The 16,790-nt window shown below is 43.6% G+C and overlaps 1 protein-coding gene across 42 annotated transcripts in view; it reads left to right on the forward strand.

The window, feature by feature from the left end:
- Window positions 1-16,790, forward strand: part of PTPRD (protein tyrosine phosphatase receptor type D) — a 1,753,725-nt gene that overhangs the window by 1,591,284 nt on the left and 145,651 nt on the right. For 31 of the 42 annotated variants that reach the window (XM_060237318.1, XM_060237320.1, XM_060237317.1 and 28 more), the window contains 2 exons: window positions 5,207-5,221; window positions 6,091-6,203. In XM_060237318.1, coding sequence (XP_060093301.1) covers window positions 5,207-5,221; window positions 6,091-6,203 — 128 coding nt within the window. The remainder of the gene's footprint in view (window positions 1-5,206; window positions 5,222-6,090; window positions 6,204-16,790) is intronic. The other 11 variants (XM_060237322.1, XM_060237333.1, XM_060237337.1 and 8 more) reach the window with 1 other exon arrangement.

Below are 16,790 nucleotides of genomic sequence, written 5' to 3' on the forward strand. Positions count from 1 at the left end.
GTCCAAGAGTCCGGGGCTGAGTTCCTCTTTACACACCCAAAGCCAGATTTGGTGATCGTTTCCTCCTAGTCGAATACCCACAAGACACACTCCTCTCCACCAGACAAGGAGGGAAAGAAGCTGGACAACGTCGGGAGGCAGTTCTACTCTGCTGGGGCGCTGGGAGTAAAGGTATCTAACTATGCCGCATGCATGGCTAGATACCAATACTCAGTGTGGGGACAACTAACCCCCCTCCTGTCTTCCCTGAGTGAGGAGAAGAGGTCGGCTGCAAAGAAGTTGCAGAAGGAAGGCTTTGCTGTAGCCAAACAACAACTGGCTGCAGCAAAGCACATGGTCGACGTCTCAGCAAGGACCATCACTTCTGCCATCTGCCTCCGCAGCCATTCCTGGCTCAGATCTACAGCTCTCCAGCAGAACACCAGGGCCTTCGTTGAAGATCTGCCCTTCGAGGGCAAAGGCCTGTTCAGCTCTACCACCAACAATGCACTCCAGGAAATGGATAAAAGTATAAAAACTTCCAGGAACCTGGGCGTACCGGCATCTTCCAGAGCTGCGAGACAGAAACAGTGGCAGAAGCCTTGGGCAAAGAAGCCGTTCCAAAAGTTCTCCTCGGAACAGCAGTGGAGACCTCGCTCTGCTCAACCTGAGAGTAGGTCCCCATACAGGGGAAACAACAGAAACTGTTATGCTTCACAGACCACCAGCAAGTCCAAGGGCACTTTCTGGCAGCACGTGTCACTGTCCCCTTTTCCACTTCGTCTATCCGCCTCCGCCCATTCCTGTCGGCCTGGGAGTCCATCACTACGGACAGGTGGACGCTTTCCATCGTAGCGGAAGGCTACAAAATAGATTTTGCTCAGATTCCGAACCAACCTACGGGAATTACCACTCCCCCTTACCCACCTCTGCTGGCGGAGGTGAGCAACCTCTTACAGAAACAAGCTATAGAGAGGATCCAGATGGAGGCCAGGATGGGAGGCTTCTACTCTCATTACTTCCTGGTTCCCAAGCGGGACGGGGGACTAAGACCAATCATGGATCTTCGGAATCTGAACAAATTCATTTTGTACCAGAAATTCAGAATGTTCACTCTGCAAACAATTTTGCCCCTCATCAACCAAGGGGATTGGATGGCAACGCTGGACCTCAAGGATGCATACTTCCACGTCAGCATCCATCCTGCATTCAGACGTTTCCTTCGGTTTGCAGTAGGCTCTCAGCACTTCCAGTTCAAGGCTCTTCCATTCGGTCTGTCCACCACACCTTGGGTGTTCACGAAGATGATGAGCGTTGTGGCTGCCCATCTCTGGCTTCAAGGGATAGTCCTCTTTCCATACATCGATGACTGGCTCCTTGTGGCAGAGTCGAAAGCGAGTTTTTCATCGCACATTGCCATCACTCTTCGTCTTCTCGACACCTTGGGTCTGCAGGTCAATTTGGAGAAATCACACCTTACGCCATCAAGGACAGTTCAGTTCATAGCGGCTTTGCTGGATACAAACCTTCATCGCGTGTTTCTGCCTCAGCAGAGAGCGATGGACATTATCAACCTTGTCGAACTTCTGCAGAGTCGAAAGTGGGGCACGGCGCAGCAGCTGCAGTGGATGCTGGGGCTGATGGCGGTGATTACAAGCGTGCTGCTCTTTGCGAAGCTGAGGATGAGAGGCCTACAGCTTTGGTTTCTTCATTAGTTTTGCCTGTTACGGGACTCACCTCAAAAGAGGTTTGTAATTCCACCTGTGACACTTCAAACACTGCAATGGTGGAAGTCAAAGGACAACATTTGTCAGGGAACGCCCTTCCATCTACCTGCACCAACTGTGACTATCACAACAGATGCGTCTTTATGGGGTTGGGGGGCCCACATGGACGATCTGTGTGTGGGGACGGTCCTTGGCCTTTGAAATTGACTCACTGCCACATAAATTACTTGGAACTTCTGGCAGTTCACATTGCTCTTTGGTCTTTCTGCCCCATGGTGGCGGGGAAGATTGTTGCTCTGCTAACAGACAATCAACAGGCAGGGAGGAACAGTCTCCCGATGGCTTTGTGCGCTGGCGCTGGTTCTGTGGTCGGAATGCCTGGACCACAACATCTTTGTGAAGGCAGCGCATCTCCCAGGGGTCCTCAACTTGCAAGCAGACTCCCTTAGCAGGGGTGCGGCTTCCCCGCACGAGTGGGAGTTACAGTGGTGCTTCCTTCAACCCGTGTTTCAGCTCTGGGGGTATCAGATGGATGTCTTTGCCACAGCCGAAAACGGGAAGTTTCCTCTGTTTTGCTCCAGAGGGAGCTCAGATCCAGAGTCGTTGGGAGACGGTCTACTGTTCCCGTGGGAAGGTCGGTTCCTTTATCTGTTCCCACCTCTGCCACTACTGACGAGGGTGGTCAACAAGATAGCAAGAGAGAAACCATGCTGTATCCTGGTGACTCCCTGGTGGCCTTGCCAGAACTGGTTCCCGATCCTGCTCCAACTGGCGAGGGGGGACTTCTACCAGTTTCCAGCAGAACTGGACCTCCTGTCAGCTCAGGACGGTCATGTACTCCATCACAACGTGCCCCACCTGAAGCTGACAGCGTGGTTCATCGACCCTGTGGGTTCTCTAGCAGAGTCCAACATGTTTTTTTGAACAGCAGGAAACTTTCTACCCACGCTTCCTATGATAGGAAGTGGCAGAGGTTTCTGCAGTTCTTAGTTGATCCCTCAGTTTCCCCCCAAAGGGTGAGATTGTCGGAAATTTTTGAGTTTTTGTTATCTCTGGTGGATGCTGGCCTTGTTTTTTCTTCCATCAAGGTTTATTTGGCAGCAATTTCTGCGTTCCATGAACCAGTTGGGCACTCTGTTTTTGCACACCCTCATTCTAAGAGGTTTTTGAAGGGTTTGCTTAGGCTTCATCCTCCATCGAGATCACCCCCACAGTTGTGGGATTTGACTTTAGTGTTGGACAGGCTGACTCAATGTCCTTTTGAGCTGATGGCCACATGTTCGTTACAGCTTCTATCTTGGAAGACTGCTTTTTTGGTAGCCATCACATCAGCACGCCGTGCAGGGGAGCTCACGGCTATGCGTTGTGACTACCCATATCTAGTTTTTCAGGAGGCTGGAGTGTTGTTAGCTCCTGATATTTCTTTTCTCCCCAAGGTGGTTTCTCAGTTCCACCTCAACTTAGAAGTTTGGTTGCCCACTTTTCATGCTACACCTTCCTCGGATGAGGAACATAGGTTGCATGCTCTAGATGTGAAGCGTGCTTTATTGTTTTATTTAAGTCGCTCCAAGGGTTTTCGTAAGGACCAGCAGCTTTTTGTTTCTTATGCTGCTCCTAAGTTAGGCTCCAGGATCTTGTCTCAGCAGCTTTCGAAATGGCTCACTGAGACTGTGTTATTTGTTGGCTAAGAAGCCATTACCTGGGCCTATTCGCGGACACTCTACAAGAGCGATGGCAATGTCGGTGGCGTTCCTGAAAGGCGTTTCCCTGACGGATGTTTGCAAGGCTGCCACCTGGTCCTCTCCACATGCCTTTATGAAGCACTATGTGCTGGATGTGCATGCTCAACAGAGGACTCGTCTGGGAGCTGCAGTGCTGCAAGCTGTTTCTTCTGGTTGACCGTCTTCCCGCCTCCAGGTATGTCTTGCTTGCTAATCTCCCATGAATGTGAAGCACAGAGACCATGAAGAAGATAGACAGGTGCTTACCTGTAACTGTAGATCTTTGAGTAGTCATCTGTGCATTCACACTACCCGCCCTCCTTCCCCACTGCTGATGGACTCCCTCCAGTAGGGGCTTCCAGCAGTCAGGAAGGAACTGGTGGGATCCTCGCACTGGCGCCGGCAAGCATGCGCACTAGGACCCCTGCGCATGCCCGTTGGTGCCGAGTGCGAAAAAAATCCCGGGCTTTTTAGGTACCAATTCAGGGATCGGCGCAGGCACTCTATCCCATGAGTGTGAATGCACAGATGACCACTCGAAGATCTACAGTTACAGGTAAGCAACCTGTCTTTTTTTCATAATGGGCCTTCCTAAATAATAACATTTTTTTTTATTTAAGAGGGCCATCTGTTTTGTCCAATGTGACAAAGACAAGAATAGGCAGGTCTCAAAGTTCCCCCCATCCCAAAGATCTCTGCCAAGATGTGCAAAAGTAATGTTGGGGAGTAGTGACTACCTTATTTCTTCTAACTCTGCTAGCTCAAAGCCCAGCTTGTCTAAGTGCCTGGGAAAATGTTTCCCACTCATACACCTGAGATATAATAAAAATAAATAAAGTTCTTCACAAATAAAAAAGAACAATTTTTTAAAAAATGTGTTGATCTGCCAGTTTGGTGTAGTGGTTGTGTCCGGACTCTTATCTGGGAGAACCAGGTTTGATTCCCCACTCCTCCCCTTACAGCTGCTGGAATGGCCTTGGGTTAGCCATAGCTATCACAGCAGTTGTCCTTGAAAGGGCAGCTTCTGTGAGAGCCCTCTCAGCCCCGCCCAATTCACAGGGTGTCTGTTGTGGTGGGAGAAGATACAGGAGATTGTAAGCCACTCTGAGTCTCTGATTCAGAGAGAAAGGTGGGGTATAAATCCACAGTCGTTTTCTAAAAATCCGTGAGACTGAAAAATCTGCAAGACAAACTGATTTCGCACTGACCTTTACTCTCTCTCATCCTATTGTGAGGATAAAATGGACAATGGAAGAATGATTTATGCTACCCTAAATTCTTTGGAGATGAGGTGAAATGAAAATGCATTTAGCTTAGTGGAAAATTCAAGGGTTTTATAGTTGCATCTCACACTTCCAGTGTTAACTTTTTGAAAGACTTTGTTGGATAGTATTATATCCAAATAAACAAAGAGCTTTTCTCTTGGCAATATAATCCACAAAAGGTGGATTATTCAGCCTGTCCAGCCTTCTGATATGCCATCAATTTACACATTATTTTTGTATAAGATAGTCTGAAGGGGGAAAGATCTTTTAAACATCTTCCCTTCCAACCAAAATGCTATATTTGGCCATAAAGGACTTTCTTTGGATGTATGTGACATTCTGCATTTTTCTATTATAGAATATAAGATGCTTTCATTGTCTGTTACTTCCCATTTTGAATAACCTATGTCTTTTTATTCTAAAGCGCTGTTTCCTATTGTCATAGTTACTCAGTTGTCATTGGCCAACTAACATTTAACCTCTTTCTCTCCTTCTTTGCTGCATAATAATGGAGTAGTAAACCTGACAGGTAAGAAGTGAAGAACAATTGTTCTTTCTTTTCTCAGGAAAGTAGAAATGGGAAATAAAATACAGGAAAAAACCCTACCAATCTAAGCCTGCAATTCTATGCACACTAACCTGAAAATAAACCCTGTTGAACACAGTGGCACTTCTAAGTCAACAAGCATATGATTGCACTACAGATGAGCCCAGCCTGACAAAGAGACTGCCTTAACACAGCATGGAAATTTTATATCTTTAGAATTCAGATACCAATATAGAACGTTTTTATTTTGGGGCTACCAGTGAAAACTATATCTCATATTTGTTTTCTGTAACATTTTCTAAGCTAGCATAAAATCAATTTACAAGTGAAGGATACCTGGATCTCACTTTGAATGGTGTTAGAATCAGAAAATGCAGTGTTAGAGGAATCGGCCCATTATTGCTAAAGAAAGGATGTTTAAGTCTTCATACATAATCCTGGGAAAGGTCCAGAATTTGTAAGGATGTTTCACATGCCTTGAGATAGTAGTCACATGCACAAAAAAAGTTAGATAGGACTAAATCCCTTTAAAATCAACTTTAGCATATAACAGTTGGCTTGAATTAATTTCAATAGGATTTAGCCATGAATAATTATTTTGGACTGTGCCAGCTTTTTTCAAGCAAGCCCATTATTATAAATAATGACTGTAGGCACTGACTGCATGAAGATTTCCTTCTTATTGTTTCATATTAATTACAAACACTACATGTCTAAATAAACATTATTCTGTTTTTTAAATTCCTTTTTTCATGGATGGTGTATCCATTCTCATTTGAAAAACTGCAAATGCTTAAATATTAATGTCTTGATTAATCTGCTTAACAGACATGTTTGTTTTGCCCATGTAGGAAAAGGGCAGAGACAGACTCTAGAAAGAGCAGCATACCCAACAGCAAAGAAATTCCTTCCCATCATCCCACAGACCCAGTAGAGCTGCGACGCCTTAATTTTCAGACTCCAGGTAAGATGCCAAATATTCTTGTTTGTACTTTTGTAAGGTGCATATTGTCAATGACTATCCTAAGTAGAAGTCAGATGAAGAATGCTGAATTTAATTAATTTCATTCACATGAACACAAGAAGTTGCCATTTACTGATTTGGACCACGGATCTATCATGGTCAGCATTGTATTCTCTGATGGCTCAACTAGATGTGATGGCACTCTTGAGTCTACCATGGGGATGATGCTAGTTGAAGGAAGAAGTTCCCTGTGTTTAGTCATGCCATGGAAGTCTAAACTGATTGGGACCACAGTGTGGGAGGAGGGGCTTCTGTTCTCTCTGCCCCTATGCTGTTTTCAACAGCCCAAATGCTGGGGGGGTTGAGCTCTTGAAAACAGTTGCCCCTCCTTTCCCCATGCCATGGTCCCAATCAAGATAGGGCCCCTATGGCATTTGTACACACAGGATATTTTATCCCTAAAATGGCAGCAGCAGCAGCTTTGTGTTGGACTTTGGAACACCATCATGTCTAGCTGAGCTCTGACTGGCAGCAACTCTCTGGGATCTCAGGCAGACGTCTTTTTATACAACTGTTTGACATCACTTTTAGTTGGAACTGGTGGGAAAGAAACCTAGGACCTTCTACATATAAATAAATATTCTACTAGTGAGTCACGGCCCCGCTTCTAATTGAACTTAATGAGTTTCTTATTTGGATTTACTGGAGAGATTTTAGTCTGAAAAAAGTTTTGTAAGGTGAACATTATTCCAGGTGGGTTCATCGTAGGAAGCAGCACCAAATTAATTATATGTATAGTTAATAAATACTTCAATAAATCCATACATATAGAGCAATGTAGAAAAAAATGCATCACTTCTTTTAATGACAGTTCCATGACTGTGGAGAATTCATGATCATGCTTTTCCTCCTTCAAAATCTAACCTGGTCAAGTGTAACATGTGCTTCCAAGCACCAGCCTTTAGCATGGGTCAAGGTTGCAACAGCACCATGATTAATCATGATCAATGCTAACTCGGCTTCCATCTTCACCTCTGGAAAAGATTTCACATACATTAAGGGCAATCTATTTCCATATGAATTTACCTGAACATTACAGGCATTTTCAGGCAACCTCCTTTGGGTTCCCCCATCATCTGAAGCTGTATGGGTAATGGTCTAAGAAAAGATCTTCTGAGTGGTAGCACCAAAACTATGGTATTCCCTACCCAGGGAGATTCATCTGTCTCCCTCTATCATTAACTTCCTACCCATGGGTGAAGACTTCGTTGTGTCATTTGACTTTCCCTTATTAATGCTCCTTTTTGTTTCTTTTAACTGCTGTTTTATATATGTATGTATATAATAATCTAACAGTATTGTAAATTCTCCCGAAGAGCAGTATATAAGAAAAGAGCCAGTGATAATGGTTAGAGGTGCCAAATCTGGTTTAAGAAATTCCTGCAGATTTGAGGGTGGGGTATGGGGAAGGATGTCAGCAGGGTATAATGCCATAGAGCCCACCCTCCAAAGCAGCCATTTTGCCCAGGGAACTGATCTGTGTCACCTGGAAATCAGTTGTAAATCCAGGAAATCTCTAGGCCCCACTTGGAGGTTGGTAACCCATGCTGTCTTTCAGCTGATTCATTTAAGGATTTAACATCAGTTTCTGACAAAGTGACCTGTTTTTCTGTAAGTTTAGTTCTAGGTATCTACAGATAATGGGTAATTTCCCTACTTTGACTTCATACCTTTAAAGAAATTACAGAAAGATATTCAAATTTCACAGCCCTATTATCAGTTGTAAATGTACTAACATTACCCAGGAAACAATGGAGAATCCGCATGTGTGGCTTTTAAACATGCAGATTCTGACTCAGGTTGCAGACTCTTTTAAGCCTGTGTATATGTTTTTGTTTTTAAAAAGATATTGAGGGAAATGAAGGGGACATTCTGTTTAACATCTGTATGAGCCCCCTTGCCCAGCTGATCCAGAGGTTTGGGCTGGGTTGTCGCTAGTACACTGTGACACCCAGCTATATTTGCTGATGGACAGCTGGTTGGTTGAAGCAGAGTCAACTGAAGCAGAAGACTATAGATTTATACCCCTCCTTTCTCTTTGAATCAGAGTCTCAGAGTTATATTCTGCCCTTTCCCAGATGAACTCAGGGCGGATAACAACATTTTAAAACAGTAAAACAATTAAAATCAAGATCAAGAAACTTCAGCTGATACAAAATGCAGCTGTGCATGTCCTTGCTGGGACACCTCTAAGAGCGCACATACAACCAGTGATCAGTCAGCTGCATTATTTTCCAATTGAGTACTAAATTAAGTGCAAGGTTATGACATTAACTTTTAAAACCCTGTGTAGGCTGGGACCAACATATCTGCAGGACCATCCCTCCAAATATGTCCCTCAAAGAGTCTTATGCTCATCATATCAGCAGCTGCTGGTGATCCCTGGCCCAAAAAACATCCAAAGGGTGATTAACATGTGGAATTTACTGCCACAGGAGGTGGTGGCAGCCACAAGCATAGCCACCTTCAAGAGGGGTTTAGATAAAAATATGGAGCAGAGGTCCATCAGTGGCTATTAGCCACAGTCCGCATTGGTCTTGTCAGCCACCAGCGAGCCTGCAGCAGACGTGGACTACCGCACCCTTCTTAAATCTTCGTTCGCAAAGTCAAGCCGAGAGAGTATGTGAGTGTGTGTGTGTGTGTGTATATATATACACACATACATACACACACACACACAAACAAATTTTTTGCCACTGTGTGACACAGAGTGTTGGGCTGGATGGGCCATTGGCCTGATCTAACATGGCTTCTCTTATGTTCTTATCCATTTCACCTAAGCCAGAGCCTTCTCAGCTCTGGCTCCACCCTGGTAGAACATGCTCCCAAGTGAGATAAGGGCCCTATGTGATTTGTTTCAGTTCCACAGGGCCTGTAAAATGGAGATATTCCACCAGGCCTTTTGTTGAGGCTGTGGCTGTCTCAGCTCATAAACATAATTTCCGGGGGGGAGGGGCTAAGCCTCCCCTGGGCAACCAGTGCCAGTAAATACTGAATTTAAAACTCCCTCCTATGTAGGTTTTTTCCCTCTGGGCTGGAAATAACTCAATGTATGATGACCTTTCAGGCTCACCTTCTTAAAAATGCTAATTAAACTAGCAGGATAGACAGATGGTTAAACATCCCACTCTCCCCACCTCTCTTCTCCAAATAGGGAGGAATATGTGTGGATGTATCAAATGCTAGAGAATCTTTATGAAGATAGACCTCTGGAGACAGGAAAAACTGCATTGACCTTGGTGGGGAAGGAGATTTGCTAACATTCCTTGCAACAGGAAAAGAAGGTCTCTTGCGGATGGGTCCATCAGGGGAGGCAGACATCTGACATGAGGTCTAGGGAAGGCGGCCATTTTTGGCTATCCAGCTAGCCTACAGGGCCGAAGGATACTTAATATTGTAAGTAATAATTGTGATCTGCAAAGGTTTTCAGTTGTAACTTTGCTCTGCCTAGATTAATAACTAAGACTTTTGATATCCAGATCATATCAATCCTTGAATATATTTGATGTCTGTCAGAAAAGAAAGTATAGTCCTTAACCCTGGCTGGTTCCACCACTTTCAATATAGCTACAGTCAGACTGCAAGGTCTCTGCTACTTCCACACTCAGATTCACATATTTCTTCCCAAGTATATACTGTTTTTACATATAGTGCAAATATATATCCCATGTGGCTCTGCCTCCATAGATAGTGACAGTGGTCTGTGATGTCACTGACTCCTCCTTATGATGTCACTGGGCCCCAGTTCTTTTAAGGACCTGCCATAGCAATACCTCTGGCCCAGCCCCACTCCCAGAAATTGGAATATCTACATATAAATCCATTCTGTTGCCATATAGCAAAATGGAAGCTCTCTTTTTGGCAGCCAGCACTGCCTGTCAAGCTTTGGAGGCCATTATTCATGTTTCCAGGGCTGCAGAAGGGCTACAGCTTTGTCAATTAATTCGTAGGTGCCAGCATGTCTACTACACAAACTGCTGACATGAACCCTCATGAGAACCATGGATGTTCATGGGAGGTTTGTCGCAAATGCGATCACATGACCTTTGGCTCATGAACTGCAAACTGAGCTATTTTCATGACATATTTAGGTTCCTGACAAAGTTCATGACCATCCCTATGCTTGTCTGCTAAAGAGCAGTAGAAAGGCTCAAGGAGACTACAAGAGAAACTTGAATTACTAGTTAGCTCACTGTTGTAGTATCTCTTGCTTCAGCTCTTCACTCCTTCATAATGTAACTTCCTCCGTCCCTTCACACAAAGCCACCATATTTGATAAATTGTGTTTGCGGATACAATGAGTTCTTAGGATGGATAAGCAGGAAAGGGTAACTGGCAAATTGTTTCCAACATTCTTTCAAGAGATCACTAAATCTTGGTTATAAATTTTCTCTGAGTGTTGTGTTTAGAACACAATTGAGAACATTGTTTTAATTATTCAGGCCTATACTTACTGGAATCCTGCACTTTCTTCCTGTTAGGTGTACAAAATGTTTCTTCTGAAGTACATGCAAGTTCCAGGGATGTTAGCGAACAGAAACTGAAATACTTGATAATAGTATACTTAGAAAATAAAATTCTTACTTTACTGTGGTTACTAAGATTCAAGCACCAAAGAAAATTTTAAAAAGAGAGTTTTTAAACTGCTATAGAATGAACACATTCTGTTAATTAAAATATAACCTCAGAACTTGAAAACTCATTCTCCCTGGGATTACACAGATACTGCAATATGCCCAACTTTGTTTCACAGCTTTAAAGAAAATCCTTATGATCACATTTCTCAAGTTTACTTATAGTTAATAACTGTCTGAGTATTAGATAAAATTCCTTTTATACTAACATCACAATAGCATACCTACATTAAGTATTATTATTTCTGAACTGTAGGCCACATATAATCCAGCTTTGTTGTCTCCACATGATCCCCTTCAGTGCATGGGATCATTTGGAGAAACCCTAGTGTGAGCAGGCAATTTACAGATGCATCTTGCAGGGCCAACAGTGTTACCATGATTGTACCAGCTGAGAAAACTACTTTCCCATTCAAAGATCTACATGATATTATTGTAAGTATGTACAATGCATATCATACCAAGGATTTTTTATGATCATAGGGGAAGCTGCTTAGGGGAGATGAACAGACGCCACATATGTCAACAAACCCAAAGACTCAAGCGTCTTGGACTAATCTTTATTTTTTTTTAATGTTGGGACACTGAAATCATGGGCTTAGTCTGGAGTAACTCTGTTTAGGATTGCACTGATAAATGCATGTCAGTGATCTTAAACTGAAATAGTTCTATAAAAATTGATGCCTTTTGTCTCAGTTGAATTGGAATAGCGATGCAACAAATAACAAAATCAATAACACCACCAATAAAGAATAGATAGCAGATGAGCATTCAAAAAAATGAAAAAGAGATTTGTACATTTATTTTTTTCAGCTACAGTGCCTGAAAATCCCATGGGAATTATTTATTTATTTGTTTATTTTATATCACAGTGGGCACAACCCATGTTAATGCTGGGGTTTTCAAACTGAAAATAAATCAAGAAACATCTGTCAAATATACCAGAGCCAAAAATACCACTAGAAAGAATATTGCTGGAATACAACCAGTTTTTCACAACCACTGCAAATTGTGTTTTTATATATTATTTAACTTTAGAAATTTTTCTTTTCTTTGTAAGGTTTGTAGATTTATTACTGTTGTATGCCACCCTGAGCTCTGTTTTTCAGGAGAGGGCAGCTTAAAAGTTGAATTTAATAAATAAATAATAAACTACTACTAAGAAAATGAAGAAATATGAAGGGGAAATGCAATTTTATCTGCACAATTACTAGATTATACAAAGGGCCCAATTTAAGATGCAGCTTGAATGTTACTCCATTTGGTGCCACATACAGCCAGACAACATCACTGAACCCAACAACATCAACTACATCATCTCAGGCTTGCTCATCTTCTAACATTATATATGGCCATTAAATGCCAACAATGTCCTTCAGTCATCTTCTAACATTATATATGCCATTAAATGCCAACAACGCCCTTCAGTTATCTACATTGAACAAACCCTACATCAAAGAATAAATGGACACAGATCTGACATCATGAATTACAAGAGTGAAAAACCTGTAGGAGAACACTTTAACCTCCCAGAGCATGCAGTGCGTGACCTCAAGTAGCTATTTTATTGCAAAGGAGCTTCAGGGACTGAATAGAAAGGGAAATTGTGAATTATTACCAAACTAGGAACAAACACCCATCCAGGACTTAACAGGGATATCATCTTATCTCATTACATACACTAAACTCATTCTCACAAAGAAGGACCAAATATTCTATGTATTTTTATGCATTCCTGTCTCTGTCTCCTTCTCTCTCTCTCCTCTATACATTATCTGTAAGGACTATACATCCTATGTATTTTTCTGCATTCCTATCTCTTTCTTTCTCTTTTTTCCCTTTTGAATAATATAATGGAATACTATTTGTAATAGAATGCAATATATAGGTATAGATTTTTTTTTAAGACATGACACCTCTAAGAACAAAAAATTGGTATAGTATTTAGAACAACATATAGCAATTGTAGCCTCCATGCTTGAGGGGAGGTAGATGGGCATCATAAAGTTAACTTTTCCACAATTAGAAAAGATTCTCTTGCACCAAGATGACCAAGCTTGCTTAATGTAAGAGCCACATAGAATAAACATCAGATGTTTGAGAACCGCAAGGCATGCACATTAGATATTTGAGATCAGCAAGGAAGGAAGGTGGAAAGAAAGCAGATAGAAAGAGGGAGGGGGAGGGAGGGGGTGGTGGGGACTTCAAGAGCCACACAATATATATGAAAGAGCCACACGTGGGTCCTGAGCCACAGTTTGGCCACCCCTGTCTTACACACTTATCTTCTATTTTGATATATTTATTGCTTCAAATGTTGTTTCCCCTTAATATGATCCATACAGCTGTTGACCCTGTGCACTTTGCTTGCTGTCCCTGCTTTGTATCAGAATGTCTACATCATGTTATGTGCTAATTTGTTTTTTTCTCAATCCTGTCTATAAGTTTGAATGCTTTTCTCCGATTTCATAGTATTTGAAGAAGTATGTGTGTACACATGAAAACTTACACTTTGAATAAAACTTTGTTGGTCTTAAAGGTGCTACTGGACTCTAACTTTAGTTCATTTGGCAGTATGTATTCTGCTGCTGAGAATGAGACATTCCCATATGTACATTTTTACCAATATTCACTTCTTAGATGGATTGGTATACCAGAAAGAAAGTTGCATCTTGCCAAATTTGATCAGAACCAGGATGAAAAATTCAGTTTCTTCAAGAGATTTTAGTTTGTTATAAACATCAGGAGCCAACGACACTCCAGACTCATGAAAAACTAAGTATGGGTGGTCACAACGCATAGCCATGAGCTCCCCTACATGGCATGCCGACGTGATTGTCACCAAAAATGCAGTCTTCCAGGATAGAAGCTGTAGGGAACAGGTTGCCATTGGTTCAAAGGGACACCAAGTCAACCTGTCCAATACTAATGGCAAATCCCACAACTGTGGAGGTGATCTAGACGGAGGATGCAATCTAACCAGTCCTTTCAGAAATTGCTTCGAATGAGGATGAGCTAAGACTGAATGCCCCTCAACAGATTCATGGTATGATGATATTGCTGATAAATAAACTTTAACAGAAGAAAAGGAAAGTTCAGTATCCACCAAGGACAACAGAAAATCAAAAAACACCAGTACGCCCACCCGTTGGGGTGAGACTGTAGGGTCAATCAAAAATCGAAGAAACTTTCTTCACTTCCTGTCATAAGAAGCACAGGTAGACAACTTTCTACTGTTCAGAAAGACGTGTTGAACTCTGCTCGAAAATTCGCAGGGTCGATGAACCACACCGTCAACTTCAGGTGAGGTACGTTGTAATGAAAGACGTGCCCTTCCTGGGCCGAAAGAAGGTCCGGTTCCATCGGGAACTGATAAAAAAACTCCCCTCGCTAAATAAAGCAAAATCGGGAACCAGTTCTGTTGAGGCCACCACGGTGTGACTAGAATGCACCTCGGTTTCTCTCTCGCTATTTTGTTGACAACTTTCGTCAGCAGTGGAAGGGATGGAAATAGATACAGGAACCAACCATTCCACGGGAACATTAGGCCGTCTCTCAAGGACGCTGGATCCGTTCCTCCCCTGGTGCAGAACAGGGGACACTTCCGATTCAGGGCTGTGTTGAAAATATCCACCTGAGGATACCCTCAGAGCTGGAACACAGGTTGAAAAAAGCGCCACTGCATCTCCCATTTGTGTGGAGATGCTGCTCCTCTGCTCAACGAATTTGCCTGCAGATTGAGTACTCCTGGAAGGTGCGCAGCCTTCACATAGATGCCGTGCTCCAGGCATTCCATCCACAGTTCTATTGCTAATGCACAGAGTCTTCAGGAGACTGTCCCACCCTGCCTGTTGACATAACAAAGGGCTGTAGTATTGTCCGTCAACAGGGCCACAGCCTTCCCCATCACCAAAGGACGGAAGGACCGAAGGGCGAAATTAATTGCCAACAGTTTGAGATAGTTTATATGGCAACGAGTCAGCTGTGGAGGCCTAGGACCCCCCACACACAGAGAATCCATGTGAGCACCCCAGCCCCATAAGGATGCATCTGTGGTGATCGTAACTGTCATTACAGGCAGATGGATGGGAGCTCCCTGACAGATGTTGTCTCTGAATGTCCACCATTCCAGGGCCTGAAGGATTGACGGTGGAATTGTAAACCTCTTCCAAGGTGAGTCCCGCAAAAGTCGAAACTTTCTGAGGAACCAAAGTTGTAACCCCCTCATGTGCAGTTTTGCAAACAACAGCACACTGGTAATTGCTGCCATCAGCCCAGCATCCGCTGCAGCTGTTGTGCTGTGCCCCATTTCTGGCTTTGAAAAAGACGAATAAGATTGATAATGTTCATCGCTCTCTGCTGAGGCAGAAAAGCACGATGAAGGTTTGTGTCCAAGGCCCCAATAAACTGAACCGTCCTTGATGGTATCAGATCAGACTTTTTCCTGTTGACCTGCAGACCTAAGGTGTGAAGAAGACAAAGAGTGATTGCAATATGGCCGGATAGACGTTCTTCCGAATCCACCACAAGGAGCCAGTCGTCGTTATACGGAGAAACGACTATGCCTTGGAGCCAAAGATGTGCGGCTACAACACTCATCATCTTGGTAAACACCCATGGTGCAGTGCACAGGCGGAATGGAAGGGCTTTGAACTGAAAATGATTGGAGCCTATCGCAAACTGGAGGAAATGCCTGTAAGATGGATGGATGCTGATATGGAAGTAGGCATCCTTGAGATCCAACATTGCCATCCAGTCCCCTTGGTTGATGAAGGGAAGGATCCTGAGTGGACATCCTGAATTTCTGGTGCATGATAAACTTGTTCAGATTCCGAAGGTCCATAATTGGTCTCAATCCCCCATCCCATTTGGGGATCAGGATATAACGAGAATAGAACCCCCCCCCCCATTCTGGCTGTTACCGGAACCGGTTCTATGGCTTGTTTCTGCAAGAGGCTGACTTCCTCTAGCAGGGGTGGGGAAGGAGGTGTGGTAACAATCACTGACTAAGTCAGAACCTGAACAAAGTCTATCTTGTAGCCTTCTGCTATGATGGAGAGAACCCATCTGTCTGTGCAGATGGACTCCCAGGCCGATAGATGGTGATGGAGGCAGATGTGAGAAGAAAGAGGGACGGTGATGTGTGCGGCAGAAAAGTCAAAGGCCCTGCTTCTGCGGGCGGGAGCCCTTAGATTTGCTAGTGTTTGCAGAAGCCAAAGCAAACCTAGACTTGTTGTTTCCCCTATAAGGAGATCTCCTTTCTGGCTGTAAAGAGCAAAGTCTCCAGGATTGTTCAGGGGGAAATTTCTGATAAGGCCTCTTGGGCCAAGATTTGTGCCACTGCTTAGGCTTGCCAGCCCTAGAAAACACCAGGACACCAAGGTTCCTTGAGGTCTTTATACTTTTGTCCATTTCTTGAAGGAAACTATCAGTGGTGGAACTAAAAACACCTTCACCCTCGAAAGGAAGGTCTTCAACATAGGCCCTGGTGTCAGGCTGAAGAGCTGTAGACCATAGCCAAGAGTGATGGCACAGGGAAACGGCAGAAGTGAGGGTCTTGGCAGAGACATCCACCATGTGCTTTGACACAGCCAGCTGTTGTTTGGCCATGGCAAATCCCTCTCTTTGCAGCTTCTTCAGCGAAACCCGCTTCTCCTCACTCAGGGATGACATCAATGGTGTGAGCTGCTCCCAAATTGAGTACTTGTAGCGAGCCATACATGCAGTGTAGTTTGAGATTCTAACTCCCAGAGCTCCCGCTGAGTAGAATCGTCTGCCAGCATTGTCGATTTTCTTACCCTCTTTATCAGGAGGGAAAGAATGGGTCTTATGCGCGTTTGAGGATGAAGAAACCACCACCGAATTAGGTTTGGGGTGCGAAAACAAAAACTCA

Source organism: Heteronotia binoei, chromosome 4 (assembly GCF_032191835.1).
Source record: "Heteronotia binoei isolate CCM8104 ecotype False Entrance Well chromosome 4, APGP_CSIRO_Hbin_v1, whole genome shotgun sequence".
In the NCBI taxonomy this organism is placed as follows: Eukaryota; Metazoa; Chordata; class Lepidosauria; order Squamata; family Gekkonidae; genus Heteronotia; species Heteronotia binoei.